Genomic DNA, 27,916 nt, shown 5'->3' with positions numbered 1-27,916 from the left:
ATGTGAAAGGGATCCAGTCTTGAGAATGAGGAAGGGTATTTCTCTTCTCCAGCTAGTTAAGTTGCATGCATTTAGGACTCAGAGAGGAAAAATGAGAAGGAAGACTCAAGTTCAGTAATCTGTGTCTGTTTTAATAACTATTCATACCTGTAGGACTTGGGTTTCACAATGTCAGCAAGTTAAATTCTGCCACTTTCGACTGACTGGCTGCCTTAAGTTAAGCAATTCATTGCTTAAGTATTTTGGGACTCTGGGAGTTTGACTGCTTTTTTAAACTGGGATTTTATTCTTCAGTAGTAACATCATTTAATGGTGCCTGATATGCCTGTGTACATGGAAACTGCTCTAAAATATCCACCAAAACTGTTGGTGACCTCAGATGTTATGATAACACAGAATACTTGAGGGTTTTTAATGTTTTCTAAATGTCATTGCTACCATAATATAGGTGACATGACTGAAGTGTTTCTGTAGTACGTTTTCTAAGTCCAATGTGACAATGAGGCAGTAGATTAGAAACAAATATAGTCATTTTTCTTCTAGTCATTTACTGTCTTGTCAGTCACGTGAATCTTTTCTTACAGTAATCCCATTTTCAAATCTGTTCACTTCTGCAGGAGGCTGTGGATCGCTGTGGAGTCTGTTTCCTTTCTTCCTTGTTTGGTTGTAGAAAGAAGGCACCGAAAGCCAAGTATATGCACCTAGCTCAGGAACTGCTGGTCGATCCAGAATGGCCACCAAAACCCAGAACAACGACAGAAGCGAAAGTACCATCCCAAGAAAATGGTTCATATCAAATCATCACTGTAACGTAACACTGGACCTTGCTGGCATGTGTCTTTAGTAGTATTCAGAAGAATATAATTTTAAGGCTTTATTTGAAATTGCAGTATACTAAATGTCAAAGTCTAATACAGTTACTTCCAACTGTTTTGTCTCTCTGAATACAAAGTTCAGAGCCAGACATCTCATGGCTATACATTTTAAAAATGTGGGTTATCTTAGGCAGAACAGAAATGATTGTTTCCTTCCACCTTCTTTCACATTTCTGTGTTCCTAAATGTATTTGAAGGTTTAAACAGTAGGGCAATTAAAACAGGTTCCCTTTATTTGCCTGGAGTATCTAAACAGATGTAACCTGCTTCCCCGGGCACGTGTTGGTGTGCACCCAGTGATGGAATGGTTTCATGGGAGTGCTGGAGGCACACAACCTTGTTATGCCTTTTATTCTTCTGATATTCACTGTTGAAAAGCTTTGTGCCTCAGAATGGTTCTCAAGTTTCAGTGTGTGTACCTCTAGGTTTGTCTCTACTATTACAGAGTGTTTCCAGGTGTAATATTTGGGGTTTAAATTGAATTCTTCAGTCTGCCACTGCAGGAATTTGGAATGCTATGGAAGCAATGTGCTCTGTCCTTAAGAAAGCATATTGCTTTCAGGTGGGTTCTAAGCTTCTGTTCTACCTAACCCCAAGGAAGGGCTTAAGTGGCCTCCAGAGATGGAGACATTTGGCTACACTGAAGGAAGGCTGGAGAATCTTAACCCTTTCTTCTGTCTCATTCATTCACGTTTTATTACAGTTAGCTATGCATTTCTCCACAGACCTTGCTTTTTCCAGCAGAAGGGTTGGATTATCCCTTTGTGGACCATGTTTTGTTTGTAAATCTTAAGATCATTTTCCTATATACCTTGAAGTAGTAAGGCCAGAGTTACTACCCCAAGGAAAATGGGAGTGGGAGGGAGGGATATTTTCACGTGCCCACGCTTGGGATTTGTGCATGTTAAGAACATATGCATTTCACAGAGTCTGCCAGTTTCTTAAGCACTATATGTAGCTGTATAAAACAAGAGAAAGTAGATGAGCTAAAAATCTCTCATGCTGCAGAACTATGAAGTTTATGTGGATTTTATTTTAAGAAAAAAGAGAAGCTTGCATTGCCAATATTGGTGCTTGAGCACTTGGGGTAGCGATACATCATTTTGCCATTAGGCGGTGGCAAAACACAAGACCACTAGAAAAATAGATCTGCAAAGATGTAGAGGCAGGCATTGACTTCACCTGCAAAGTTTAAAACTGCCTTTTTATTTTCTTAAGCCACAAATGACTTATCTCCAAACCATCTTCAACTTGCTAAGCTTTCAGAAAAGTCTTCTGTGGTGTCTTTGTGAAGATGACAAAATATCGACTCTGGATCAGTCTGTTTTGTCTGTTTTGATCTGACTGGTTCAGACACCTCTGAGCTTTGGGAGGGGATCTGGAATCTGGAGAAGTCCGATCTGTGGAGATCCTTTAGAGAAGGAAACCAAGTCCTTTAGAGTAGTTGTGGAAGAAAGACCACAAACTCCTGGCTGGCTGGGATCATTTTGAAGTGTGTGTATTCTGATGATGGAATCTGAGGTTTTGGTGGTTCAATTATTTTATTTTTGTTTTAAATTCCTGTGGAGACAATTCCATTCCAGCAGCGTTTTGGTAAGAGGAATTTTTCAGGTCGGGCCTAGTTCTCTTGTGCAGTTCTGTTCTGTAAGGCACTGTGGACACCGTCCCCCACTGCTCTCGTGATGGTTTCTGCAGTGTTGAACATACTGTGCCAATGGGGAAATTCAAAGTGGTGTTAAATGGTTTGGAAGACCTTTTCCTAGAATTTGAGGATGCAGTTGTTAGCACTTGCTCCTCATAAATAGTATGTGTTTAGTGTACTATCCTCCGGTACAGCTGTCAACCCTCTTCCTGATTTTTTTTGTTGCCGTTGTTTTTTGGTTTTGAGAGATGGAGCACGAGGAAGGGGGAAGTGGTTTTGTTAGCATTCATTCAACAGAGCAATTTAAAAGTCTTACTATCCAGGCTTCTTAAGGTCATCACTGTAGAACAGCATTAGTAGCTTTCAGAGCTCTGCTTAATCCGATTGTGGACTGGGATACATTTATTAGTCATGAGCTTGAGTCAGCTGGCAAATTTGTCAGTGTTGATTTTACAAAACCTTTGTAGCATGGAATCATTGATGAAGAATAATTCTTAGCTGTGTAAGTAGTATTCACATTTAAAGAAAAGTAATATTTGAGCTGAAAACTGTTGTGAAGCTATGCATCTTGGACCTGGGAGCTGTGACTTACCCTTAAGCGTGTCAGTGTTCGCTTCTCATTACATTGACTGTTTTAGCTTGGTTGTTCCATCAGAAGTGAAAGGGAGCATTTGTCTTTCCCTTTTATATGCTTTTGCTTAATACCTTCTCTAAACTGGTAATTTCTCTGGGATTGTTGAGTTTCTGGAGCTAGTCTTGCCGTCTTATTTTAGTTTATTAGACTTATTTAGAAAGTGAGGAGGAGACAGCTTATTAAGGCGGGCTTGCCTTTGGAGAAAGTTTTAGGGAACTCTTACCAAACCTGAAATGGCCAAGTGTCTCCACTTGACTGGGTGACTAATGGGTCATGAGCCTATTAAACTGGAATATTTTGCAGATGGGAGCTAGTTTCCTAAAGGTATGTGTTTGGAGTTAGCAAATGTTCTTGAGGTTGCATGCTTGAGCTCTGACTTAGTTTCTTCTGACCCTTAGTCAAGAATAACAAAACAGCTTTTCTGAGAATCTTTCTTATTGTAAGTTCAGCCACAAATTAAGCTTTTGCATCTTCTGCAGTTACTGGGATTGATGCCTTCCTGCCCAAGAGCCAAGTTTGGCCACCTATGATTTTTCTCATTTTGAGCAGTTTAGTTTTTCTGATTTTCAGAAATGCAGCAAACTAGATCTACACTAGTGATTCTGCTTTGAAGTAAAGATGAAATTCAGTTTGTAGTGAAAAGAACCTCTTCTAATGTTCACCTTGGAAGTCTAAAGTCAGGTGAACAGACCAATTCAGTGAGCTCCACTAGATACTTGGTAGACACTTTCTTCCTGCTGTATATTTTGGCCTTACATTGAGGAGTTTGATTTATTATTAAATTATTTGTGTCTGCAGACTTTAATCTGTACGTATGTTACTTTGATGTATTAGGATTTGTAAATATTACTGATTTTTAAATATTATTTATGCACACACTTAGACTGGTTTATCCAGAAAAGCAATTGCTAAATAATAAATGTTACTTTTTAGAAATAAATTGCAAGCTCATGAAATTGTATATCCCTCAGGGTTCTTTTTAAAGATGTTTTTTTTTTTCCTCTTCCCTTCAGATGGGCTTAGCAGTAACTCTAGTTTCATGTACTATAGAACTATATCTACTGTAAAAAGAAAATGCTGCGAGTAATGCTTGAGTAGAAGCGGCTGAAACACCCACAGAACTGACTGTCCATAGTCACCATAACTTTAAATTGGAAACTTGCTGCTGCACTTTTGAAAAGTTGTTGGATTTTGAATTCTATTTATTTTTCTTTTTTGTTTCTTCATGAAGGTTGTGCTGAACAGTCATCCCAAACTGGGTACATAACCCTGTACTGTATATGTATATACAGTATAATACTCAGCAGATGTGGAGTCCTTTTTATGCTGCACATTTTTGATGCTTGTGTTGGTCATCACCAAATGAGAGAGCTCGAGTTCTGTAGGATTTCTCCCATGAAATTCTGAATTGTAAACTTAGGTTTTTGTATGTCTAAGGGAAAGCTGTGGGTTTTTGACAATTTTTAGAGTCTTGAAAATGTTGATTTTATACAGTAAAGCTTCAGGTTTTTAAAGCTATTTTCAACAAACTGCAGCCTGTTTGATAATTATGTGAACCAGAAACTACTCAGTTTGTCATGAGTTCCTCAAGCCTAACACAGATGAAAAGGTTCATCATTACAGCGCTCTCTAGAAGCTCAGCTTCCTTTTTATTTTTAGATCTGAAATGATACTACATCTTTGTATTTAAAATATGTATTGCTGCTCTAGAATGGTACCCTGTTGTCAAGAGGCATACATAAATAACTGTACAATAGAACTGTAAATAGACTTGTAAATCAATTTTGTGACTGAAGCTCTTTGAAAATAAAATTAAAATGAACAGATATTTTAACTCTCTTCATTAGTTTCATGAAATTGTTTTTAATTATTCTTTATGTAATTATATCCAAAGCTAGTTGAAGAATGCAGGCTTACTCCCACTGATGCCGTGAGTATCTTGTTCAGTGTGTTTTTGGAGATGGGGTGTGTGTGTGTGTGCAGCAGTGCATATGGCAGCACAGTTGACTGGGCTTTTACCTGGTGGCTCACGAGCCATTCTAAAGCCAGACCTTGTAAATGCGATAGCAACTTGTTTCCACCTTCTGTTATCCGGATATTCCTTCTGTTTTTGATGGGTGGGGAGCATTATCTTGAAAAAAGTCTTGGGCAAATGTTCCTGGCTGTGAGCTGTCACTGTTGTCGCAGTCGTCTTCAGAAAAAGCACACAGAAATGAAGACATCTTCACCATCCTGTAGCTCACCACCTGCTTAAACCTTCATTGGCAGAACACGTTTTAAACTTGAAGACGCTTGAAATACCTGGTTACTTATTACTAAAAAACCAAAATCAAGGTAATATTTTGATAACTTAAAGCTTTTCTGTCTGCAGAATCTTTCAGGCTTTTGTTGGCCTGTGACTCCAGAAGACTTGCAGGAAAAACAGAAGCTGAATGAGTCAACCCTGGAGTGCTTAGCCAGAATGTTAAGTAAAAAACTGTTCATTCCATACTCAAATTGCTTTTACTTCAGTCCTGCAAGAAAGGAAAAGTCAGAGCAGCTTCGTGAAGGTACAAATCAATCACTTGGTTGTTTAAAGTAGAGGAGTCTGCTCTGCATAGACACCATGTGGGATTTCAGACTTTCTCCTGTTCTGTGAGTGGCTTCAAGTTCTGCTTTTGGAGTTGCATAAAACCTATGGAAGCTGGTTACTTATGCAACTAAATGTAGGCAAAATCTGCTCTGAAGCTTAAAATACTCTTTGGCCTTTCACAGTAGTTACACAAATATGGGTGAAAGTATTATCTAGAGGATGCGTTTTGCTGCTGTACTTCCCACTGAAAGTGCAGAATCATGGTGAAGCCTGATTGCCTGCTATGCTCCCACTAAGCTCCTCTAAAAAGCAGATGATAAGTTTCAAAGGTATGGTTCAAAATCCCTTTTCATGCTTACCTGAGCTGAGAAACTTGCAAGAAAGAGTGAAGCACCATGGTATGTATACTTGGTATTCTGCGAAAAGAAGTTCAAACTCATTTGTGACTTCCATTGTTTGTGAAAAGGTGTGTCTTTTTGCACTTCTGAGTGTTTAATCTTCTCTTATTTGAATGCTCTCTTAACTTGCTTTGTGAGATCAGGGGACACTCCCAGTCTACAGTGTAGCATTAGCCTGTTTCTTCTTTTACAGAGGCTGGCCTGCAGTCTGTAGCCCAGCAGTGTGGGGAGAGTGTGAGGTCCTCATTTTGTTCAGTAGACTCTTGTTTCTCATATCTCAGAGTCCCACACTTTTGCTGTGATCTTGAGTTGATGCAGGTTGAGATGCCAGTCAGGGCTTGAAACAGATTTCCTGGTGTGTTTCTGTGCTGTGTGGAGGGCTGTGCTCTTTCAGCCCCCAGAAGCAGCAAGCACCTGACTGCCTGCTCTGCGTGCTGAGGGCTGAGCTTCATGTCCTGGGTGTGTGCTCAGGGGCAGGAACAGACTGGGCGTATGAGTCTGAGGTGAAGGCATCACTGGTTTATGAGAGATGATCGGCTTTGTGGTGGGGAAAGGTTATTAGGAGGGTGAGATTCTCTGAAGGATTCTTGTTTGACACAGAAGAGCCCTTTGGAAGTGTGAAATCTCACAGCTTTTGGTTTTTTTTTGATTACTTGCAGTCTCAGAGTTGTAGAGAGGCCAGTGAGAGCTTGTTTTGCAGCACCACGTTGCTGGTAGCTGATTGCCATGTCCTTCCCAAGGGGGGAGTGCAGATGTTAGCAATCCTCAGCACGCCAAACCTAAACAAGAACTAGAAGAAAAGAAAATTAAGTACTCCCTCTTGCATTTTTTGTAATGCAGCAGCTGGTTTTGATCCACAGAGGTATGTTCTTGGTAGCAGTTCAGGCACGTGAGAAGCTCTGCTGTCCCACCCGACTCCTTTTTAAAGTGCTGGGGTGTGTACTCTGGTCTGTGTGTGGGAATGGTCTAGGAGAGCTTTGCCCTTGCCCCTGGCAAGCCCCATGTTGGACAGAGCCCTCCTCTGCCCAGGAGTCTCGATGCTGAAGATGGACATGGTGTTGGCCATTCCAGTTACATCTGGGCAGCTGTTGTAGCAGTCCCAGCTGCTGCTTCTCCTGCTGATGAGCCAGGTGCTTGACGTCAGGTTTCTGACACTTGGACTTGCTGATTTCACTGAGGAAGTATTTCTAAACTGTGCATTTGTTTGACTTGCTCTTTTAAATATTATCATTATAGCTATGGGGATTACTTTCCTGATCCCTTTTTTTTAGTTTTGGAATCTATATGACTTTCCAGCTCTGTGGTGTGTTTCATGCAGACCCACCTTTATTACTACAGCTTTCTTGGGGCTTCTTTCCACTTTGTGACACTTCTTTCCTCTCGTTTCTTCATATTTTTAGTACAGCTGATATCTAAGCATTGTGTTAAGCTGTTGAAACGAGTGGTTGATTATCAGAGACTCTCTACTGTCCTGTGCTTACATGAGCTTTTGTGTGTTTATTTCAGGCTATGTCAAAAATAGCCTGTTGCTTCTTGTGTGTTCTTGGGCTGTTCCAAGAAGCGATCGCTTGCAAATGCTGAGAGACGATTTAACAGAACTGTGTGCTGGTTTGCTTTTGGCCATTTAAAATAGAAGACACCCTTTTTACCGCCATTGTCTGTTTTTGCAGGCTAAACTTTATTTTTAAACCTCAGGCAACCCACAATAAAAAAATGTTGTGGTTGCAGGACTTTTTGATAATTTTAAGGCTTTGTGTGTGCGAATTGGTGTAATGCTGTTCTACTCAAACAAATACATGCCTTATGACTACTTAGGGCTTCATCCTGGTTTTCATATGCTTTTATATACTTGACTAGTACAAATCTAAACAAGGAATATTTGATTTACCAAAGAGCTGTCTCTATACTTCTCAGTGTAAGCTGGCAGCACCCTAGAAGTATTGGCAGCAGAGATTTTGAAGTTTGCTTTCAGCAAAGACAAATTCCACACACATTTGCAGGTTTAAGGTATATTCACACAACTTTGTCAGCTACTAAGTTATTAAGCACCTGTGATCAAATTCTGACTCTCTCTTATCTTTTGTAACAGCTAATGTTTCTGGCACTTCAACAAGGATGTTGGTGTTTTGTTTGTCTGTGATGATCAAGCTTTTCTTCCAGTTGGATGCATCTGCTTGTCCTGAGAAGTGCCACTGCTCTTCAGAAAATGCAGTTCATTGTTCTGGTCCCCACATTAAAGACCTGGAATCCTTAAATCTGCCTTGCAACGTGACAGAAATACACATAACGGACACAAAGGTCACCTACTTGCAGGATGTTTTTGCTGGGATGGTGGGACTGCAACATCTCATCTTGTCTTCAAACAACATCTCTCTGATTGCCCCAGTGGCTTTTAAAGGCTTGAGAAGGCTAAAAGCCCTCAAACTGGTAGAAAATAAGCTGGTTGAACTACCTCCAGAAGTGTTTGGTGACATGGTACAGCTTCAGCAATTGATCATTGAAAATAACAGGTTGAAAGCCATCGAAGAAAATCTGTTTAACAAATTGGTTAGTTTGGAGGAGCTTTTCTTGAACAAAAACCACCTCACAGCGCTTCCCAGTGGCATGCTGAAGAAACTTGCCAAACTCAGAGTACTGAACTTGTCAAGAAATTATTTGGCAGCGCTGCCTAGAAATATATTTAGTGCGTTAACCAAGCTTGAGAAGCTGATGCTGTATTTTAACAGACTGCCTTCAATAGAGTCTGGTACCTTTGATAGCCTGAAGGAGCTGCTGGAACTCTTCCTGCATTCCAATAACATCCAGTCCGTCGCCCCTGATGCTTTTCATTGTCTTCATAAACTAAGAAGTCTCACTCTCTCCAGAAACAAGCTTCAAGTTTTACCTTCTGGACTGTTTCTGCACTTGCATGACCTGTCTAAATTGACCTTGTACAGCAACCCTCTCAAGGCTCTTCCAGAAGTATTGTTTGGAGAAATGAGGAATCTTGGTAGCCTGTGGCTGTATCACACAAAGCTCTCAACAATACCAGATTTTGTGTTCAGTAACTTGACAAATTTAGAGCTTCTTGTGCTGAGTTTTAACCCAGAGCTTAGTGTGCTTCCTAAGAACGTGTTCAGTGGGCTGGATGAACTGCGGAGCCTTTCTCTGCATACAAACAATATTTCCAGTTTGCCAGAGGGCATCTTCCTGAGCCTTCAGAAACTGCAGAATGTTTCCCTGTTTGATAAGAGGCTTGAGGTTCTTCCTAGGAACCTTTTTCACAACCTCAAGCACCTTCAGAGAGTTTACTTGAATAGTACTAAGCTGCAGTCTCTCCCTGGAGACATCTTTGCTGCTTTACCTGAGCTGCAAGAAGTTGTCCTTGACAACAACCCTTGGAAATGTGATTGCCAGATTCTTGGCTTCCGAGAGTGGCTTCAGAAGAGCATGGGAATAGTTAAAGATGTGCCCTCTCTAACCTGTCACAGCCCACTGGCACTGCAGAATGTTTCTCTTATGGCTCTAAGAGTGGATCAGCTTAAGTGCCTCCTAACCACTGCCACTACATACAAGATGCTCAGCTCAATTTATCCCCAGACCCCTACTTCTCTTGTTATGGAGCCCTTAACTACTTGGGAGAGTACTGTAACAGCAGTGCCTGATGTGGATACCAGCACACCCATGTCAGTTCCTCCTGCAGCTCCAGCTTTTGCCAACTCAGGCATTGCAGATGTCGCACAGCCTAGGTTTTGTTTCTCAGACATTCCAAGCCAAACTTCTCCCAGCATCGTAGTACAAACCAACAGTGTCAGAGGAACAGATTTAAGTGCTCTTGCCTGGTGGGATGAGCTGCCAGCCCTCAGGAGTCCTAAACCCTATTTTAATACCCAACTTGCTTATTGTCAGCTATTCTTGTGCCTTCACAGTTTGATTGTAGTACTCCAGACTGGAATCATTGTGCTCAGTTTGTATGTGATGGGTACAACCAGGCAACTCTTGCATTCCAGAAATACTCTTGCTCAGCCTGTAGTTCTGGTAAGATTTTTAAGAAGCTAAAGAATACTAGCCAAGGAGAGGATTGGAAGCATTGATTTTGGATGGACTTTGAGCATTTGGGCAGTTGACACTTGATTCAGCTATGGATTACAAATCTTCATAGCAAGAGCCATAGAGGCCTTGTCTTACAGCATAATGAAAACACCTTGCAGAGTTTGCCAGAAGCGTTTGTAGTCATTGTGTATTGCTGCAGCACTTGGTACATGAACCCAGAGGGAGAGCTGAAAGAAAATCTCTGGTCACTGCTGCACATGTACTGCTGGTTCCCTGCATGGGCTGCAGCCCTGTCCTGCCCCACTGCCTGCTGCTGTGCTCGTGCTGCTCAGAACATCGGGGCATCAACGTAGGGCAGCGGCGTAGGAACACAGCTTTAACTGCCCTTTAAAGGTTGCATGTAGGACTGCAAATGCTGTTGTGCCTTCCACTGCCTGCGGTGTTTTGTCTCCTTATTGAGAAAGTAAACAGTATTTTTGGGAGGAGATGCTGAAGAAGACCTTGTAAAGAGCACCAGGATGGTATGGAACGAGTGTCATTACATTCTATCCTCAGCCCCTTTCCAGGACATGGCAGGAGGAAGGGGCACCGTTTGAAGCCAGCAGTGCTTTCCCCTAGCTCAACCAGGGGAAGGTGCTGTGCTAGGAAGTATAATCTTAGTGTATTTTGTTGTTTGGTTGGTTTTTTTGAAACTTTGTAATGTTGCTACAACTCTGACTTTTAAGTAAATGCTTTAATCCTTAAACTTTGGTCGGTGGTCTGAAAAACAAGGTGGTACTCGCTGCGTGATGTGGGGAGTCTGCAAAGCAGAGGATGGGGCGATGCCCAGGACCGAGCCTTGGTCCCACAGCAGTGGAGTTGGCTTCAGAGCTCTTGACTGAGCTGGGAGAGGAAGGGCTTGGCTAGCAAAACATAGGCCTGCAACGAAGTGGCAGAGAGCCTGCTGGAACTGAGGCCCTCAAGTATTGCCTCCTTTTTTGAAGTTGGCTGGGGAACATCTGCAGCCCCACCAAATTGCAGCGTGCAGTGGCATATTGTCTCAGTGCTTTTTACCTTGTCTTATTACACAGCGTTACTCCCTGACTTCCAGCCCTTTCAAGTGTTGACGTGCAAAGGCAATGGTGAGGCAGTAGCGTGGGTTTTGGTCTTCCTACTGAAATGTTTATTCATAGCTTGAACTAGGAATCTTTTCATTTAAGTAGACTGGTAGCTGCCAGACTGCATGTGCTTTGGCAGCTCCTGGATTTAACTATTAGCTTTTGTCTTAATTATGTGACTTAGCTTGTTTTTAAAAGCTCTGATGTTGTGCTTAAAAGCCTCTGGATGCATTTCCCTTTCTCTTTGGGCAGGAGACACTGTACTGTAGTAGGAGTTTGGTTTTTTTTGTAGCCTTACTGACTTTCTAACCATTGAGGTCTTTCTGGATGCCCTTGAAATGGCATGTTACACGCCTGAGGTAAAGAGAGCTTGCATTTGCTGCAGGTTTCTGGCTTATTCCCTGCTGCGTGTTACTCTGGGCAATGAGAATAAACTACAGACCGCTTTGTTTCAGGGTCCTCTGCTTCTGGACTTGCATTCCTCTTCTAGGCTGTGAAAAGAAGTGATGTGCTTCTGTGGTGGTAAATAACCATTGTCTTGCTGGTGAGGTTTCATAAACTTTAGCAAGGCTGGCTAAATGGTAGGAAGAGCCATCTCTAACGAAGGAGGAGTACAAGTCACTGCAGCTAGTGCAAAGCAAAGTGGGACTGGATTGATAAACAGAAGCTCCAGAACATTTGTTGCAATATATTTGAAAGAAGCACAAAGGCAACCTGAAGCTTTCCTGGTGGTGGTTGTGGGTGGTTCCCTGCTAGTGCTTAAAAGGAGGCAGTTGTTACAGATCTGGGTTGTTGGTTGTCAGCTGTAATGACTGCTTGGTGGTGTGCTCCAGAGCTGCAGTACTGTTGCCACGCCAGCATCTGCCTGCAGCAGGCAGGAGATTCATCTGCACTAAGGGATAAACTGTTGTACAGACGGTGCTGATGGTGCTCTGCCTCAGTCAGGCACCAGAGCGCTCATGGCTGTCGATGGCTGATCCCTTCAGCTGCCGACTGGGCGCAGGACAGCCTAATGCCTGAGCTCTGTGAGCTCTGAGCTCTCTCAGCAGCAGCTGCCAGCGCTCCCAGCCCTCCTTTGTGCTCTTCAGCCTGGCAGCGGGGCTGGCTGGGTCTCCTGCTGCTCCTTGGGCTCCCACTTTGCAGTTGCTGATCTCTGGCACATCGGGGCTTTGGCACGTGGCTGCGGACAGACGAGTGCTAAGAGGAGGATGATCCATCTCTACATGCTGTCATCGGGCTTTCCCCAGGCTTCAGCCAGACGGGGAAGTGAAGTCAGCAGACAACAAAAGGCTGGAGCAATGAGTGCCTGGGGTGTTTCACTGACTCTTCCTCTGAGGTGTCCTCTTCTGAGCAGCCTGTGATTCATCGCTTGTTGCCCAGCAGAGCTCAGCCCTTCCTGCAAAACTCCCTGGCCTGGGAAATCCAGGGATATGCCTGTTTATATCCCATCTTGGTTTTGCCTGGAAAAGGAATGGTCTTCCAGATCAGTGTGCTGGTGGCTGTGGCAGCCAGGAGGCAGTGGGGAGGGCTCCCCAGGGGAAGTGCAGCTGCCCCTCAGCTCCTCTCTCTGGGGAGCATTGCCTCGCTGCCATCTCAAGCCACCAATGACATGCCATCACTAATGTATTGGCAAGGTTTTTCCCAGTCCCTGCAGTCCACACCTCCATGGTCTGCTGCCCAGTCTTTACCACCAAGCTGGGCTTGGGGGAGACAGTGGACTGCAGAAGATCCTCAGAGTGGTGACGCGGGTATTAATCGCTGCCTTAAGTGCCTGCAGCTCTCTGCCCGTTTCCCAGCTGCTGCAGGACCCTTGCAAGCCACCAGCATGCATGTCCTGTGGTCACTGGTGTGTCTGTCATATGAGGCCAGTAACTGCTGCAGCGCCTTCCTCCAGCATGCAGCAGCACAGCCTGCTCCTCACATCTTCCCTCACCCAGTGCCAAAGAGAAGCTGGATGATGGCTGATGTGCTCAGGGAAGACAACTGGCAGTGCTCCATGGCTCAGGGGTGTGTGTAGCTGCTGGCTGTGAGGCAGGAGCTCTGGGAGCCTCTTTGGCCAGGTCTCCTCCAGGCCTTGGACCAGCACATCTTGCCTGGGACTGCTGACTCAGCAGCTGTGGTAGCAGAGCACGGTGTTTCCCAGGGATGACAGAACTGGAGGGGATGCAGCCAAAGGCACATACCCACAGGATACTGCTGGGAGTTGGGAGTGTTTACAGCCTCTCAGAGTGAAGCTCCTGCTTTGCCCCCTGCTCCCTGCAGAGATGGGCAAGCTAGCTTGCCACAGTCTGGGCTCCATCCCCATCCCTCCTGGGTGTTCATGGGTGGGTAAGCACTGGGCAGGCCTCTTGCTTTGGCCATGCTGGGTGAGTCCCCCTTCATTAGAGGGGTAAGGGGCTGCTGCCCTAATGGTACACAGAGACATCTCACCGGGCTCAAGCCCTCTTTTGCAATTGCTGCTGCAGGACTGTGGTTCTCTGCAGCTTGCCAGGCTTCCAGCTGTGCCTTTGTGAATCTCTAGATGAAAAAAGCCCAGGGCAGGGAGCCAGGGTTGGCTGGCAGCAGCTCTGCAGCCCGCTGTGCACTCATGGCTTAGGGAGAGATGGGGCCCCTTCCCCCTTGGGGTGCTCTTTCACAGCCTCTACGTCCCTCTCTGGTGGCAGGGATGGCTTTATGGAGATGGAGAACAGGTTCAACCTAGTCCAGCAAACACCTGGCAGTGCATGAGCAGCAGGGACAGCCCCTGCCATCAGCTCCTGCTCCAGCCCATCCATCCCCCTCTTGCAGCGCCCATCTGACAAACTCTTCCGCTTCGGATTATCTCTCCAGGCGGACTTGGCCACCAGCCCCGCGTTCCTTCCAGCCTAGCACTGCCCTTGGGCCCGGGCCAAGCCCTGTGTGCTGCTGCTCTCTCAGGCCAGGGCTGAGCCTGGAGGAGAGGGTTCTGCTGACCAGCTGAGCTCCAGAGGGGCTTGAAATCTTAAATGCTGTTTTCCCTTGAGCTCTGGGAGGGTTGTGGTGGGTTATGTGCTGCTGCTTCAATGGCAGTTAGTCCCAGGGCCAGGCCTGCTGCCCATGCTGGAGGGACCAGGGTTGCTGCTCCTTCCTAAAGCTTCCACCCTGCACATGCACTTCTCTGGGGAAGGCTGGACATGTCCCCAGCCCTTGGGGCAGATGCAGATGGGGCATCCTGTAGCTGTGAGCAGCGAGGCAGCCCTGGCCCTGCATTCCTCAAGTGGGGAGCTGAAAACACCATAAGGGCTGGGTACCACTGGAGGAGCTCTCTGGCTTGGGCTCCTCAAAGGGTGGGTGTGTGATAGGGAAGAGGCTGCTGGTGTGTGTCTGATGGATGGTGGGGCTCCAGCATTGGGCCCTGAGAGTAATGTGCCTTCTCCCTGACTCAGCTGTGGCTGGAGCCTGTATGTCTTGCTGCAGAGCTCTGACCTGGAGCTGTCCCCCAGCCTAGAGCGAACCCCTGCTCTGGCCCCTAACCCAGCTCTCTGACCTCCTCCTCTGCTTCAGCAGCACAGGGTTTGGCCTCAAGCCCCGGGACCAGCCTCTCCCTGCGAGCACCAGAGGCCAGCGTGGGGTTTCTTACAGCATGGTGGGTACTTTGCAGCAGTGCACAATAACTTGAGGAGAGTGTCCCAGCCTTGCACCGAGGGGAGCAGCAGGGCCTGGGGACATCCCATTCCTCCTGCAGACAGCGATGGAGCTAGAGGCTGGAGCAGAGCAGGGATGAGGGGCTGTGCAGCAGCGTGGCGGGGCTGAGCCTGCTCAGCTGTTTGGCAGATGAGCCACACACTCCGCGGCCAAGCCCACAAGCTGCTAATTTTAGCCATGACGTGAGTTTTTCCAAGCAGTCTCAAGTCCCTTGGTGACTGAGGGCCGTGGGATTTGCTGCGCCCACTCCTGTGGCCCTGGGGCTCGCTGGAGGTGTGGCGGGCACCCACAGACCCGGGGCTGTCCTGCTGGCTGCGGGTGAGGCAGACCTCCCAAAGCTAAGGGAGCTCTTTTGAGGCTCTTGCAACCTTCATTGCTAGTGACATTTCAGAGCTGAGCTCAGCAGGGGGGAGCACAAGAGCTGTCACAGGACAGGGGGGAGCCCTGACAGGGCTGGGAGCCCAGACTGCATTAAATGCTCAGAGACCATGGCTAAGGGGTGCCTGCTCCTGGCCCTGCCACCCTCAGGGTGCCCCAGGGTCAAGAGTCAAAGCTCCAGGGTCAGGACTAGCTGGGATCACTTGCCACAGGGCCTCTAGCCCTCCTGTGGGCTCAGCAGCATGTGGGGAAGTGCCTGCGGGCAGTTCTGGGGGCCCTGGGTGTCAGGGCCCTGCCACGCTGGGCTGTGGCTGTGGGCCAGCTCCCTGTGCTCTTAGAATCATTCCAGCTGGAAGAGACCTTTAAGATCATTGAGCCCAGCCTTTGTCCCAGCCCTATCACTAGACCATTTCCCTAAGTGCAACATCCACCTGTCTCTTAAACACCTCCAGGGATGGTTAGTCCAGCGCCTCCCTGTGCAGCCTGTTCAATGCCTGACAACCCTGTCAGGAAAGAAATTCCTCCTCATATCCAGCCTCAACCTCCCCTGGCACAACCTGAGGCCATTTCCTCTTGTTCTATTGCCTGTCACTAGGGAGAACAGACTGACCCTCACCTCACTGCAGCTTCCTTGTAGGTGGTTGTGGAGAGTGAGAAGGTCTCCCCTGGGCCTTCTTTTCTCCAGGCTGAACAGCCCCAGATCCCTCAGCCGTTCCTCATACATGTGCTCCAAATCCTTTCCTAGCTCCTCAATTGGAGGGGGACATTTTGCTCCTTGCCCCTGTTTCTTGGCTTGGGGGGCTGACTTTCCTCAGTGGAAATGCTGCTGTTACTAAAGACTGAGGCAAAGAAGGCATTAAGCACCTCAGCCTAATCCTCATCTTTTAATACCAAATTTCCTTCTGCATCTAATAGGGGATGGAGGCTCTCCCTGGGCTTTCTTTTATTGTTAATGTATTTATAGAAACTTTTCTTATTACTCTTCACCTCTAAAACCAATTTTACTTCTAGCTGGACTTTTGACCTTCTAATTATCTCCCTATATAACCTAAAAACATTCTTGTACTCGTTGTAAAGCAACCTACCCCTTCTTCTACAGGCCGTAAACTCACTTTTGCTCCCTGATTTTAATCCAGAGCTCCCTATTCAGCCAGGCTGGTCTTTGCCTCCGGCTCATTGCACATGGGGATGGCCTTTAAGTTTTCCTTCTTAAAAAGTATCCAGCCTTCCTGGACTCCTGTACCCTTCAAAACTGACTCCCAAGGGATTCTATTAAGTAACCTCCTAAAGAGATTGAAATCTGCCCTTCAAAAGTCCAAAGTGTCATTTGACTGCTCTGCTTTCCTCCTAACATCTCTATGAAGAGAGAACAATAATTTCATGGTTGCTGAGTTTTCCTGCCATCCTGAGCTGGGTCTGGGGGTTCAGCCATTCTCTGCCTCATGCAGCTAGAGGTGGGGAGGATCCCCTGAGCACTGCTGGACACTGGCGCTTCCCTGCAGCGTGGGGCTTCCTCCCTCCAGCGCCGTGTGAGCTCACAGCTCTGTGGAGCAGCCTCCCTCTGCAAAATGCTTATCTCACCCTCAGTTGCATCCGTGTTGTCTCGGGAGGTGCCTCTCCCCTCCAGCTGTGTGGAGTGTACTGGTGCTGTTACACCCTCTGAGCCTGGGCTGGAGCAGCTCTCTCTCTGCTGCAGGGGCAGTGCACGGGCTTCTGCCATTGCTCAGCCTTACTTTATTTTTAGGAATGTCTTGAAAACAGATTTCTGCTTCCTAGCCAGGAGCCTCAAGTTCCCAAGGCCCGGGTAGAGGCAACGGGGTTTTTGGCAGGCCTGTAACCTGGGCTCCTCTGAAACTTTGAGTGTCCTGTGTGGCTGTAGGGACAATCACCTGATTCCCCCTTCTCCTGGGGCAGGGGGTTTGAGGGTCCCCATCGCTGTGTCCCCGTCCCCCCTGGGGCAGTGCTGCTTGGGAGAAGCTGAGTCTGACATTCCTCTGTTGGACTGGGCTTGGGCTGGTGGTTTTTCGGAAGTGCTGGGGTTTCATTTCTGTGTTGCCTTACTGAAAAGCTATGTGCTTCTGGGATGAGTCAGAGCAGGCAGGAGCCCAGCACGCTGGCGGCAGGCAGACAGAGCCGGCGATAAGGCTGTGATAAGGCCGTGAGAGCCCTGGTCTTGTGCCAGGGCTGCAGAGAGCGGGCAGCTCCCAAGCCCACTGCCTGACCTCCAGCTGCACTACTGTCAGGACGTGGGGATGTTATTTTGGGAACCACGGTGTTGGGAAATTCTGCTGTGTCAATAGAGTGTGAGCTGAAGCACTTGTGGGTGTCTCCCTGCATGCCCAAATGCCTGGGCTTTGCCCCAGAAACAGACAGGGGATGTTGCTGGGGTCTAGCCCCAGCCTCAGTGCTTTCTCCCTGGCTGGGGAGGGCTCCGTGGCCATCCAGCACATCCCACAGCAGCCGGGTCCCCCCTGCAATCTGACATAGCAGCAGCAGTGGCCTCCGGCTGAGGCCCCATTCCCAACCCTCTTCCCACCAACCCTATCACCTTCCTCCACAACTGGATGGAAGCTCCCTTCTCCATCCCTGCAGTTTGTTTATCCTGGTCTCGTCCTCCCTCTGAACAGAGTCCCTGTCCCCTGCCCTTCCACACGCCCTCCCACCCCTCACTGCACCAGGGAGATGGATGGAGATAGCCTTCCTCCCCCTCTCTGGCAGCAGCCCCATTGCTGTTCCCAGCTCGAGCAGCTCATTAGTGCTGGCAGGGACCTGAGCAGACGCTGGCGGAAACATGGGTGGGCTGAGACGGGATTAGACATGGTCAGGGAAATTCCAGCTCCCCGTGGTTAGCACGGGGCTGCTCTGCCTCCAGGAAGCCCAACGGGGACACGTGTGCTGCCTTTCCTTAGCTGCCTCCTCCTGAGTATCCGTTCCCAGTGGCTGCTGGACTGGGGCTGCCCAGGAGAGGTGGGCGAGGGGGGGAGCTGGGCTGGGTGGTGGGTACCAAGGAGACCAAGGTAGGCTAGAGAAGGTAGAGGAGGGCTGACAGCAGGCACTCCTGAACAAGTGGATGTGACAAGCTTGTGCCCTGCTTCCCCAAGCCCCTGGGTGCTGGACTCCATCACCCCCATGCAGGGCTGTCGATTGTGTACAGGCTGCAGTGCGGCTGCTGCAGCCCCTCTGAGATGCCACTTCGGAGTTGCAAGGCTGCCTGAGATTGGCACCCAGGGGGCTTCTCAATGCTGGTGAGGGACACTCGGGCTTGCCAAGAGCTCACTAAACTAGCCTGGCCTGTGGCTGGCAGCAGCAGTGCCACTGAGCCCTGCTCCCTGGCTGCTCTCTGGGCTGGGGGCAGGGCAGAGCCCTGGAGCAGCTGCCTGTGGGTTCCTGGTCCCTTTGCCTCTGTGGTTGGAGGGAGTAACCAAGGGCCATGACCCTGGGCAGGGTCAGTGTGCCAGGGGACCATGCCACGTGCAGCAGCTGTGGCGGGGGAGGCAGGGGCCGTGCATGTGCCGAGGTGATGCTGCAGAGCAGCCCTGGGGTGAACGTGTGCCAGTGACGGGCAGCACCGTGTGCAGAGGCTGGGCTTTGCGTCACCTGCTCCCACGGGCCAGGGCACCCAGCTGTGTCCCACTGGGGACCTGGGGGTCTCCCAGGGCCGAGCTGCTGCCTGGGCACTGACTGATGTGAGCAGCATGTCCACAGGACCCTCTGCCAGTCTTTAAACAAGAGCACTGAAGTTCAAGAGAGGGAAACCCAAACCTCTCTCCTCGAGCTGCTTGCTGTTTGCAGAGGAAACAGAAGTTGGAGGCAGCTCTGCTCCAGCGCTCTCCCTAACCCCGCCACTGCCCCTGTGCTGATTCATTGATTTGGACGGGTTATATACTGGGAGGGGAAGCATGAACCACATTCTGCTCTCTTGCCAGCACGGAGCTGTGCTTGCTCGGCGCTCGCGGCTGCAGGACACTCCGTGAGCAGGACCCTCCGTGAGCAGGACCCTCGGGTAAGTCTCCTCTCCAGTGCTGCCCTGGTGAGCAGCCCCAGGCCCGGCACTGCCAGGGCAGCTCTCAGGGGGATGGTGGGGTGGTGGGATCTGCATGTTCAGCGTCTTTTGATTTGATAGAGACGTTTGTCTCACAAGGGTTCTCCAGAAAAGCGAGACCACTCAGACACTGTGGGAGCTGAAATAATTACATAGGCAACATACCTTAAATAATGACCAGGAGAGAAAATTAGGGGGGGCAAAGTAACATTTAGAGGGGCTGAGGTTAGGAGCAATGAGATGCTGAGAGGCTGAGCAGTAAGGAATGTTCAGCTTTGGTCTGTGAGCTCTTTGTCCCTAGAAGAAAAAAGAAGATAAATCGTTTTCAGCTGCCTTTGCTGAAGGGTGCTCCAGCGTGGATGCTCTCCCAGCTGCTTTACAGGGAGTGACAGGAGTGGGGCTTTTGATGTGCAGAGTGTTTGGGGAAGTTTATAAATGGCTCACTATAAACAAAGCTGTTCTTAGATGCAGATTGTTTCCATATGGGAAACATAAACTGTGCTGGCTTGTGGAGGGTTCCTCCCTCCCCGCCGAGAACGAGCGTGATCCCTGGGCAGCCAGGGTGCAGGGCTGTGCCCCCCAGCCCCACAGCATTGTGCTCACCTCCCCCAGCTGACAGACCTGCTCCTCTGACTGAGCTGTACTCAGGGATGGAGGAGCTGGGGGTTTCTTCCTTCTCTTGTGCCACTTGAAGCTGTCAGCAGGGAGCTTCTCCATGCCAGCCTGGCATGAGGCTGCTGCGTTAGTCTAGGGGAGGCGGAAGTTCCCAAGCCAGAGGATGGGGGAGAAGGTGTCCATGGTGTCCATGCTTGTGGGACAAGGGAGGACCTTTCTCTAAAGCCCTTGTTCCCCCTAGCTCCAGCGCTCCCCTGCGACCAGCCTGCATACAGGTGCCCACACCAGATACTCTGCTCTCACTGCCAAAATCAGCCAGGGCTGAGACTTTTTGCTGGGGATGGGATGTGGACAGGGCCACCCCGTATCCAGCCTGGGCTGGGCAGCTGGCAAAGGGTCCCACTGACCCAGACTCCTGCAGGATTACAGCCAAAGCACACTTGGGCAGTAGCTGTTGATGCTGCTTTTGTTCCACGACAGGAGCTCGGAGCTGCTCACTGCCAAGCAGAGCCTGGACTTTGCCGGGGGGAGCACTGTTCCTGCTGTCCTCCCCCCTCCCCAGCATCCCTGGGACCCCCTGGGTTGCGGGTGCCCTGAGCCAGCTCTGGTGAGGGCCTTGGCCATGTGGTGGTGCTGGGGGGCCAGTGTTGCTGGTTGCAGCTCGCCCACACTGACTGCAAAACAGGAAACCGCGCTCTTGGCCGCTGAGAAGCCCGGAGAGGGGGACGCCAGGGATGCCACTAATAGCTGTGGTATGGCAGCCAGGCACCACTGCCCCTGGCTCTGTCTGTGCTCCGCTGTGCACAGCCCTGCCTGCCCCCAGCCTTCCTCACCTGCCCTCTGCCCTCATGCAGGATGGCTCAGCCTTGCTGGCCTTTTCCAGGGAGAAAGCAGCACCCATCCCTGGCAGTGGCCCTGGGAGCTGGGAAATCACAGGGGCTGAGCCTCTCTCCTTTGTTTTTGCTGCAGGCCTGATGGAGCAGAGAGGCTGGCAGCGGTGGCTGCTGCTGCTGCTGGGCATCCAGCTGGCTGGTGGCCAGTGCCCGGAGCAGTGCCAGTGCGTCCGCACAGCCCAGGTGGAGTGCTCTGGCCCCGGTATCACCGCAGTCCCCAGCCCCATCCCTGCCAACGCCATGACCCTCCAGATCATCAACACACGCATCGCTGCGCTGGGCGACGCGTCCTTTGGCAACGCCTCCCTGCTGATCGGGCTGCGCATCGAGAAGAACAACCTGTCACACATCAGCCCCGGTGCCTTCCAGCACCTGCCCGACCTGCGCTACCTCAGCCTGGCCAGCAACAAGCTGCGCGAGCTCCCCGTGCAGGTCTTTGAGCCTCTGGGCAAGCTAGAGTCTCTGCTCCTCTCCAGCAACCAGATCCTCCAGGTCGAGCCTGCACACTTCACTCACCTGAGCAACCTCAAGGAGCTGCAGCTGCACGGGAACAACCTGCAGGAAGTGAAGGAGGGGGTGTTTGACCAGCTTACCAGCCTCACCAAGCTCAACCTGGCCAGGAACAACATCGACCACCTGCCGCCCCGGGCCTTTGAGCGGCTGGCGCGGCTGCAGGTGCTGCGACTCTATGAGAACCGGCTCCAGCACATCCCAGCGGGTGCCTTCGATGGGCTGCCGGAGCTGCAGGAGCTGGGGCTGCACCAGAACCAGCTGGAGACTCTGTCCCCAGAGCTCTTCATACACAACGGGAACCTGCAGAAGCTCTACCTGTCCAACAACCTCCTCGCTACCCTGCCGAGTGGCATCTTCCTGCCTCTGCGGGCCCTCACCAAGATCACCCTGCATGTCAACCGCCTGCGGGACATCTCCCCCGGCGCCTTTGGGCCCATGCCCAACCTGCGGGAGCTGTGGCTCTATGAGAATGAGCTTTCCAGCCTGCCCGCTGCCGTCTTTGCCAACCTCACCCAGCTGCAACTCCTGGTGCTCAGCAAGAACCGGCTGCGCTCACTGGCACCAGGGGCTTTCTGGGGCTTGGGGGAGCTGCTGGAGCTGTCGCTGCACTCCAATGCCCTGCGTCGCCTGGATGCCCAGGCCCTGGAGGGCCTGCCCAAGCTGCAGAACATCTCCCTGCACCACAACCAGCTGCAGGTACTGCCACGGGGCCTCTTTGGAGCCACCCCAGGGCTGCAGCACCTGCAGCTGCACTCCAACGCCCTGGAATACCTGCCCGCTGGCATCTTCTCCCCGCTGGCCGCTCTGCGAGAGGTGAAGCTGCACAACAACTCCTGGCGCTGTGACCAGGGCATCCTGCCCCTGCGGGGGTGGCTGCAGGACAACCCGCACAAGGTGGGCGACACACCCCCGCTCTGCTCCCAGCCCCCTGCCCTGCAGGGCCTCCCCATCGCTGGGCTGCCACGGGATCAGCTCCTCCCCTCCGCGGCCTCCCCTCATCCCAGCACCCCGCTCCCCCATCGCCCCTCTGAGGTGCCGCGGCCGGAGGGTGCCTGGACGGAGCCCTCCACGGGACTGCCGGTTTCCCCACAGCAGGAGGTGGAGGAGGTTGAGGAAGTGGAGGAAGAGGAGCGGGGGCGCTGGGGGCTGACACGCGTGCAGAGCGGGGTGGTGGTGGCCGTCATTGTGCTGGTGTGCGTGGCCCTGCTCGCCGCTCTGGTGGCCCTGGTGGTCTACGGCTGTAGGAAGAAGAGCCACGTGGTGCTCATGAGGATGAAGGCGCCCAATGAAGCCTGAGTGGCTGGCAGAGCCAGAGGGGGAGCGGTGCTGGCAGGATGTCCCCTCCCCATGGGGCCAAAGGATGTGACAGGGCTCAGCAGCTGCCCCAGCTGATGGGGATGGGCCAGTGTCACCCTGCGGGCAGCATGCCCCTGTCCTGCTCTGCCCTCCATCTGTCCCCCAGCTGCCTTCTCATGTCTGCCCTCTGTCCCCAGCCCCCTCCTGCCTCCAGTGCAGCCTCTGTGCCCTTGCCCGGCACCAGTACCTGGGGTGTGGGGTGCTGAGAGGGGACCCCTGGGCAGGGACCCCCAGCTTGGCCATGATGGTGCTTACCTGAAACAACAACCCTTCCCTATCCTTCACCTTGCATCATCCCGTCCTGTGCTGTCTGCTGGCCCCCCAGCCCCCTTCCCCACCTCCAGCCCTGCCATGCCTTCAGCCTCTGCTGCTGCCTGGGTGTGAGTCCTTGGCAGGGCCATAGACGAGCGAGCACCTTCCTGCGAGTCCTGGTGCTGCTCTGTGGGCCGGGGATCCTGCGGGGCTGGGCTGGCTCAGCTGGCACATCTTTCATGACGGGGGGGGGGGGGGGGGGGGGGGGCCCTCGGAGCTGCCCTCCCTGCCCTCAGGCAGGGCAGGCCCCAGCACAGCCACCACCCCTCTGCTCCTCTCCTCACTGCTCAGTTCCTGCCAGGAGAGCCATGGGGTGGAAGGCGGGTGATGGGGAGCAGTATCAGCCCCCCAGCCCCAGCTGTGGACTGCTGCCAACTCTCCCCTGGCCCTGCTTCTGCCCCAGCCCAGCTGGGGGCTTGCACCAGCCCCCACTATGGGGGAATTACAGCAGTGGGAGGATGGGTGTGAATCGTCTGCCAGAGGATGGGTGAGGCTCCTGTGCTTGTGCCCCAGGGCTGCTGAAGCATGCTGGGGCTGCTCCTCCTGCACCCCATCCCTGCTCCTCTCTGCCTCAATACCAGGTGCTGAGCAGCCCAGTCCTGCTCTGCTGGGCAAAGCTTCTTCCTCCTCCTCTCTTGAGTGCCCTCCCATTGGTGCTCAGAGGAGATGCTGGCAGCACGCGATGAGGGGGTCAGCAAGCGCTGGCACCTCTGCAGTGGTGGGTGCTGTGCCATCCCCCCCACAGCACCTGCATCCTACTGCCAGCCTCCCTCCTCCAGCTGTGGCACGGCCACAGAGGGGTCCATCCCACCCCTGTGCAGAGCAGCAGTGCCAGGCTGCCTGGGGATCACAGCCATGGGATGAGGGTCACACTCGGGGTGCACCCCGGAGTGCTGCCTGCTCACAGTGCCCAGGGTCCCAGCCCCTGCATATGATGGGATGCTGCTTGGGGCTGGGACCTGCACAGAGGCAGGAGACACGGGACTGTGCTGTGGGGCTGGTGGGTGCTGCTCTGTGACCTCCATTAAAGTGCAGTTGTCCACCCCTAGTGCCACAGGCTGATTATTCTCTCCTTTGCAGTGCACAGCCAGGGAATGACCCAGCAGGGACAGGGGCTGTGCTTGGATTCCACTCCTAAGAGATCTCTTTCATGCTGAGGTAAAGCCCATTCGGGCTGGAACAGGATTAGTGGGCTGTGATAACTGAGCTGTAACCTGGGGTGAGGGACCAAGGAGGGCTCTGCCACCCAATAGAAGTGGGACAGCTCTTGGGGAGTGACCCGAGAAGTTGCTGAGCTTCTCAGTGGAGACACTGACTGCCTCCTGTGCTGTCCACACGCTGGGGAGGGCACTGAGGGTTCACCCAACCCCATCCCAGGGCAGTGGGGAGCTCGCTTGGCTCCCTTCAGAGGCAGCTGCTGCTGCTGTGTGCCAACTGTGTTTGTCCATGCCTCACCATCTGCTCCAGCACCAGCTGCACCTGCGTCCCTCCGCCTGCCTCTGTGAGTGCCTCTGCAGCCACTGCCACCCCAGCTCCTTCCAACACAGGCTCCAGCGAAGCAGCCCTTAAGGTGGTGTGTGCTCCTGCCCCGAGCAGGTCACGAGCTCTCGGGGACTGCAGCTGGCCCACGGGTCCCTCTGGCCATCCCACCACCGGCTGGGTGCGTGTCAGGGGCTGCACAACACCTGGTGCCTCTCAACGTGACAGTCCCATGGTGATCCCCTTCTCATGGCATTGCTGGGCCTGATCCCCTGTCTCACGGTGTTTGCTTGCACCAGTTCCTAGTGAGGTTGAAGAAACTCCAGGGGTGTCTCGGGGGGCTGCTGGAGGCAAGTGCGATGCCCTCGGCGTGGGACTGGTGCCAGCCCCGGGGCAGCGGACGTGCGGGGCCGCGCCTCCCTGCCAGGATGCTCGCTGGCAGCCGCCTCTGCGTCCCTCTGGGGACGGGCTATTTGTCGAAGCGTTGCAAGGACACGGGTTGTTGTTACCGATAAGCAGCGAGGGGCAGCTCCGCCCCCGCAGGAACGGCTCCTCAGCCGCTTCCCCTCCGCCCCAGAAAGCACCATCCCGGCTCGGTGAGCAGCGTTCGTGCAAAGCTGCCGCGGGCTCGCCGGCAGTCCCGCCATGCCACACTCGGTAAGTGGTGGCCACACTGGCCGGTAGTCTGGGGGGGCTGGGAAGGGCAGGAGCTGCTCTGGTGAAAACAAGCGAGGTGGTGGAAAAGAAAAGCCAAGCCCAGCACTATGCTCGAGCAGCAGCCTAAGTCCAGGGTGGCCCCAGCTGTGCGGGGTGCCTGCAGGTGGGCACTGCGGTGGGGTGGGCACTGTCCCTGTCACGCAGCAGCGCTGGCACATATCCCTTGGGCAGGTCTGGTGCTGCTCTGGTTGCTTGCAGAGAAAGACGTACTGGATGGGCAATCACAAACACAGCCTGTGGAGTCCACTGCTTTTGTCACTGAGCACAGAGCAGCCCTGCAACATTGTTCCCATCACCCAGCCTGTGCAGCACATCCCCATCCCCATGCATCGCGTGCTCCCCTACCCCACAGCTCAGCTTTGTGCCTGTGGAGACATCTCACAAGGCCATGGGTTCCCGCAGGTTCCACCTCAGCCACTGCTCTGCAGGACATGGGGACCTTCGGTGAGGGTGACACCACTCTGGTTGTCACAGGGTGGGCTGGAGTGGGGCTGCAGTGCAGGGGAAGATCCCCAACCCACCTCACAGGGCAGGTAGGGAGAGGTTTAGGAGGGAGGTTCTCACTGTTCCCGCAAGCAGAACATTGGGGTGGTGTGGGCAGCTGGGGCTGGAGGGATGCCCCCTGGCCGGGGCAGCTGCCTGTGCTGGCAGTGCCCCAGACATTCCTCCTGCTGCATTTCAGGCTGCAGAAGCCGCTTCCCCACCTGTGGGTGCAGATTTCTGCCTCATTGAGGCAGAGAATGAGGCTTGGCTTCTTCTCCAGTGCAGGCTGGTGATCTACGTGCTGCTGGGGTTAGGGTCCCTGTTGGTGGGGGGGCTGTCCCCACCCTGTCCCCCCACCTGCCAGTGCTACGACACGTCCAAAATCTTCTGCTCGGATGAGAGGATGCGGGAGATCCCAGCGGGGCTGCCAGGGAACGCCACTCAGCTCTTCTTCGTGGAGACAGCCCTGAGCAGCGTCCGCAGCGGGGCCCTGGGCTCCAGCGCCGCCCTCACCAAGCTGGTCTTCCTCAACAACGACATCCAGTTGCTGGAGGCCGGCGCCTTTCAGGGGCTGCCCAGCCTGGCCGAGCTGGAGGTGTCGGGCAGCCCCTTGGCAGCAGTCAGCCCCGGGGTACTGCAGGGGCTGCCCGGCCTCAGCAAGCTCTCGCTGCGTGCCAACGCCATCCGCGCCCTGCAGCCGGGGCTCTTCGGCAGCGCCTGCCGCCTGCAGGACCTGCGCCTGCCGGGGAACAGGATCGACGCGCTGCCCCACGGCATCTTCCGCCCGCTGCGGCGGCTCCACAGCCTGGACCTCTCGCAGAACTTACTGTCCGAGCTGCCGCCCGGGCTGCTGGCTCCCCTGGCCGCCCTCCGCCTGCTCAAGCTCAGTGACAACATGCTGGCGCGGGTGCCCCCCGGCGCTTTCGGGGCGCTGGGCCGGCTGGCTGAGCTGCACCTGGATGGCAACCGGCTGGAGGAGCTGCCGGCCGGCGCCTTGGCCGGGCTGGGGGGGCTGCGGCAGCTGCAGCTGCAGCACAATGCCCTGGCCAGCCTGGCCCCAGACGTCTTTGCCGGTCTCCCCAACCTCACCATCCTCAGCCTGGAGGGCAACCGCCTGGCGGCCCTGCCTGCCGCCCTCTTCTCGGGCACCCCTCGCCTCCTCCACCTCTCGCTGGCTCGCAACCTCCTGGAGACGCTGCCCCAGGGGCTCTTTGCCAACTTGTCAGCGCTGCAGACGCTGGAGCTGTCGCACAACGCCATGGGCCACCTCCCCGCTGGGGTCTTCCAGGGGCTGGCGGGGCTGACTGTGCTGCAGCTGAGCCACAACAACCTCTCCAGGCTGGGAGCCGAGCTGCTGGCTGAGCTGCCCCTCCTCACCGCCCTGCTGCTGGACAACAACCTCCTGGCCCGTCTGCCCCCCGGGCTCTTCGATGCCAACGAGGAGCTGGTGCGTGTGGAGCTGGCTGACAACCCCTGGGCCTGTGACTGCCACCTGGCCTATCTCCTGGGCTGGCTGCAGAGCTTCGCCGAGCCCCTGACCCACGCGCGAGCCTCCTGCGCCAGCCCGGCCGCTCTGGAGGGCCGGCCGCTGCTGGAGGTGCCGCAGGGGCAGCTGGAGTGCCCGGCAGCGGCCGAGGGCTGGGACGGCCAGCGGCGGGAGGATGCTCCGGGGGGATGCACCTACAGCAACCCCGAGGGCACGGTAAGCGTGGCCTGTGATGCCACAAGCTGCCAGCAGCTCAGCCTTCGCCTCCCTCCTCCCCCTTCTCCTCCTCCTCCCGGGCAGGTGGCCGGGCCGGGGCCGGCGTACCAGGGCAGCTGGGTGCTGCGCTCCCGCTGCGGCACACTGCAGGTCAGTGTCTCCATCACCGCGCAGAGTGAGGTTGTGACCACGATGCCAGCTTCCCTCACTGAGCCCTAGAGCTCGGGCAGGTGCCAGCTTCTGCTCTGCTCTTGCACTGCTAACCTCTGAGCCAGCCTGAGAAGCAGCACCTCTTCCTCTCCACTACCCCCACCAAGATCACCAGCTGTCACCGAGCTCTCCGCAGGAGCTGCCCTGTGGTATTTATTCTCCCAGCTCCGTATTCCCTCTATATTTCAAATCTAATTAAAATGTCTATGTAATTTCTGTGCAAGCAGTTCTCAAGGTGAAGAGAGGGAGCACTGTTCCCTGCCTCTGGCCATTTACCGGGGGAAGCGGGGAAGGCTGGGGCTG

At 52.8% G+C, this 27,916-nt stretch overlaps 4 protein-coding genes across 11 annotated transcripts in view; all 4 read left to right on the top strand.

Moving 5' to 3' along the window:
• ATP13A3 (ATPase 13A3) overlaps nt 1–4,970 on the top strand; it is a 61,020-nt gene extending 56,050 nt beyond the window's left edge. For all 5 annotated transcript variants that reach the window (XM_062005331.1, XM_062005330.1, XM_062005329.1 and 2 more), the window contains one exon: nt 618–4,970. In XM_062005331.1, the coding sequence (XP_061861315.1) occupies nt 618–815 (198 nt within the window). In that variant the 3' untranslated portion in view covers nt 816–4,970. The remainder of the gene's footprint in view (nt 1–617) is intronic.
• Nucleotides 4,971–5,221: 251 nt separating this feature from the next.
• On the top strand, nt 5,222–10,866 carry GP5 (glycoprotein V platelet). Of its 4 annotated transcripts, none has more exons than XM_062005333.1 (2): nt 5,222–6,121; nt 8,211–10,866. In XM_062005333.1, exons 1-2 carry the CDS (start codon nt 6,007–6,009, stop codon nt 10,157–10,159), a joined length of 2,064 nt encoding a protein of 687 aa, XP_061861317.1. In that variant the 5' UTR covers nt 5,222–6,006; the 3' UTR covers nt 10,160–10,866. The 4 variants fall into 4 exon arrangements, with proteins under 4 accessions (XP_061861317.1, XP_061861318.1, XP_061861319.1 ...); XM_062005334.1 differs by having other exon boundaries at nt 5,223–6,052; XM_062005335.1 differs by having other exon boundaries at nt 5,223–6,983.
• An 8,237-nt stretch (nt 10,867–19,103) lies between these two features.
• Nucleotides 19,104–23,205, top strand: LRRC15 (leucine rich repeat containing 15). The gene is made up of 2 exons (XM_062005673.1): nt 19,104–19,294; nt 20,918–23,205. Exon 2 carries the CDS (start codon nt 20,923–20,925, stop codon nt 22,648–22,650), a length of 1,728 nt encoding a protein of 575 aa, XP_061861657.1. The 5' UTR covers nt 19,104–19,294; nt 20,918–20,922; the 3' UTR covers nt 22,651–23,205.
• A 1,862-nt stretch (nt 23,206–25,067) lies between these two features.
• LOC133626491 (carboxypeptidase N subunit 2-like) lies at nt 25,068–27,836 on the top strand. The gene is made up of 2 exons (XM_062006195.1): nt 25,068–25,158; nt 25,982–27,836. Exons 1-2 carry the CDS (start codon nt 25,147–25,149, stop codon nt 27,620–27,622), a joined length of 1,653 nt encoding a protein of 550 aa, XP_061862179.1. The 5' UTR covers nt 25,068–25,146; the 3' UTR covers nt 27,623–27,836.
• Nucleotides 27,837–27,916: the final 80 nt, after the last annotated feature.

Source organism: Colius striatus, chromosome 12 (assembly GCF_028858725.1).
Source record: "Colius striatus isolate bColStr4 chromosome 12, bColStr4.1.hap1, whole genome shotgun sequence".
In the NCBI taxonomy this organism is placed as follows: domain Eukaryota; kingdom Metazoa; phylum Chordata; class Aves; order Coliiformes; family Coliidae; genus Colius; species Colius striatus.
This window is presented reverse-complemented; position numbering and strand designations above follow the sequence as displayed.